The sequence below is a fragment of the Octopus bimaculoides genome, chromosome 21 (assembly GCF_001194135.2).
Source record: "Octopus bimaculoides isolate UCB-OBI-ISO-001 chromosome 21, ASM119413v2, whole genome shotgun sequence".
In the NCBI taxonomy this organism is placed as follows: Eukaryota; Metazoa; Mollusca; class Cephalopoda; order Octopoda; family Octopodidae; genus Octopus; species Octopus bimaculoides.
The window spans coordinates 20,899,615-20,902,722 of NC_069001.1; the positions used below are offsets into that span (position 1 = coordinate 20,899,615).

The window sequence follows — 3,108 nt, forward strand, 5'->3', positions numbered from 1 at the left end:
ATATATATATATATATATATATATATATATATACTCTCCCATTGTTAGATGACATGGGGGTTAGGCAATTTCTTGCCGAACAGCCACACAGATGATTTGCTTATAGTGATCAAATGTTTACATAAGTTCATCCCCTCCATCAAATTGACATTACCTGTACAGGTGCACCATGTGCCACATAGATGACAAATTGATCCCAGAGCAATGTGAAATGAAGTGTTTTGCTCAAGAATACAATGCACCGACCTGTCTAGGAATCGAAACCATGGTCTTGCAATCATGAATGCAACACACTAACCACTGAGCCAAGCACCTATATATATACATACATATATACATGCACACAAACATATATATATATGTATGTGCATATGTACATACACATACATACTTACATACATACATACATACAGACAGACAGACAGACAGACGGACAGACGGACGGACAGACAGACAGAAGGGAAGCTGTATGGTTGTGTAAATTAGCTGCCCAGTGGATGTTAACATAAAGCTGAAGATCAGTGAAAAAGAGAACACCTATGCTGAACTATTGAGAAATCTGCAGTTACTCTATCCAGATTACAAGTTCAGGTTTATACCTGTAATAATTGGGGCCCTAGGATGTGTAACACACTGCTTAAATACCAATCTTGAGAAATTAGGTTTCTGAAAATCAGAAAGAAGAAAGCTAATTCGAAAACTACAGATTCAATCCATCACTGGAGCTGTAAAAATCTGTAAAACTTTCCAGAAGTTTATCTTTTAAATATATATGAGCATGTCTAGATATGTAACTATATGCATGAGAATACATACATAAAACATACTAATCTGCACAAACACACACACACACACACACACACACACACATTCATTCATTCATTCATTCATTCTCATGAGAAACTATTTATTTTCTTTTCAGATTGATTTGCAGAACATTAAGGATGCATACCAGAGAAACTATGGAAAGCCCTTATATAATGCAATTGCTTCAGATACAAGTGGAGACTATAAGAAGCTGTTGCTGGCATTGGTTGGTCAGTAAAAACTTGTGGAAAACAAATGAAAATCGATTTTCATTGAAGCATGTAATCTGCACAGCGGCTCCCTTGTTTGTTTTTATTTGTTTCAGAATTGTTAGAAGAAATTTATCTTGTTCACTTATAAAATATTGTTGTGATTTATTTTTTTAGAATTCTATTTTAAAATTCAATAAAAATTAAAATATACATATATAAACATAGCATGTAGATAAATGCATTCAGATACATATACAGATACACACACACACAGCTACACATACATGCACAGAGATACATATGGATGTGCTTAGATATGTACATATATGCGCACACAAATTAATTATTGACTAAGTGTACAAAACTTTCCAATGAGTGTTTCATATAATTTGAATACATAAAAGAACAACTATAAACACAGACATACATACATACATACACATGTACATGTACACACTTACTTTTGAGTTAAATTTTTTGTGTTCTCTTATGTTAAATATGTTCTCTTTAACTTAAATATTTTAACATGTGTACAACATGCAAAAATTATTTTTATTCTCTGAATATTTCTACTTTTCTACAAATGTACATTTACTTAGTCATTCTCTTTCCATTGCACTGTCAATATTGGGAAGACAGTTTGTTTTGCCGAGGCAGTATAACACTGAAATGCATTTGGAGTAGTTTCCATACTTGCTTTGAGAACATTACCATGAATAAAAGTATTAACATTTTTATCAAAATATTCTGCCAGTCTTAGTCATGCTAAACTATGTAGTTTTCTCCACATCTTGATTATGTAATTGTATAGATTAAGCTTTCAGATGCACTAGAGAAATTATTATTCACGGGAATAACTGAGGAGATGTGTCATTAAGACAGCTCTTGATTTGGCATAGATCATAAATTAAAATAAGGGTTTACAGACACATAGGACTCAGTGAATATATAGACAAATAAGAAACAACCAACTTTTGCTATTTTTAATATCAATTGAGCAATCATACAGCACAACAACAACAACACATCAACAAAGAAACAACCTTCATAACCAAATACTGACCACTTCTAAATAGCTGTGGGAGAAGAAGGGAGACAACTACCACCACCCTTAACTTTTGCTGAAGCTGCTCTGATGCTACTAGTTAGATTGGCCACAACCTCGACTACTACAGCCGATAGCATTGCTGCTGTTATTACTGTAACCATTCCTTAATAAAAACAGACAATTGCAACTGCTTTAACTACGAGGACACAACAGCCATAAGAAGGAATTAGACTTCCAGCACAATGTAAGAAAAAGCATATGGTTTCCAGAACTAATATTATGAATGATTAATTTAAATAAATTTATTTCAATTTATTTTCACTTTCCTCACAGAATGACTAAATCATCTTTTAAAGTGATTGAAACCAGTAGCATATTTTGATAAAAATGTAAAAACTTTCTTTTATCCAATTATAAAGTTCTGAAAACATTTTCATCTTCTTGTTTTATTAATATAAATTTCTTCATGTGAAACTGTTTAACCTTTTCACTATATATACATATATCTGTGCATACACACAGTTATATGTATGAAGGTATGTGTGTTTGAATGTGTACAGATGATTATGGCTTCATACTGGTAGGAATTGCAATGATGCAAAAATGTACTCAATACTAACTAACCATTAGACTGGAATAACTATTCAAAGCTAAGACTGCATGAAAAAAATTCTGGGTAGCACCTCATGCTGGTTTCTCCAAAATGGTAAACTTGTTCCCATCATACTTCAAACTTTCAATGCTTCACCTTATCTCTTATCTTCCCTCTCAGTTGAGGTGGTTCATAAGTCTTGTGAGTTAGTTATGGTGCTATGAAACAAACATTTTGTGAAGTAGTTGGCATTAGAAAAGGATTATAGTTATAGAAATTATGCCAATACTGAGACACAGAAGCAAGACATTGTCCTCTAATCTGGTGGATCTTCTCAGAACATCCAACCCATACCAGGCCGGAAAATAGACATAAAATTGAAGCTGAAGTTGATATAATATAATGTAATATAATTATATATATATATATATATATATATATATATATAT

General features: G+C 32.4%; 1 protein-coding gene across 1 annotated transcript in view; it reads left to right on the plus strand.

Annotated features, from left to right (window-relative positions):
- LOC106869944 (annexin A7) overlaps positions 1-2,499 on the plus strand; it is a 161,780-nt gene extending 159,281 nt beyond the window's left edge. The window contains exon 17 of the mRNA XM_052975313.1: positions 923-2,499. Within this exon, the coding sequence (XP_052831273.1) occupies positions 923-1,045 (123 nt within the window). The 3' untranslated portion in view covers positions 1,046-2,499. The remainder of the gene's footprint in view (positions 1-922) is intronic.
- Positions 2,500-3,108: the final 609 nt, after the last annotated feature.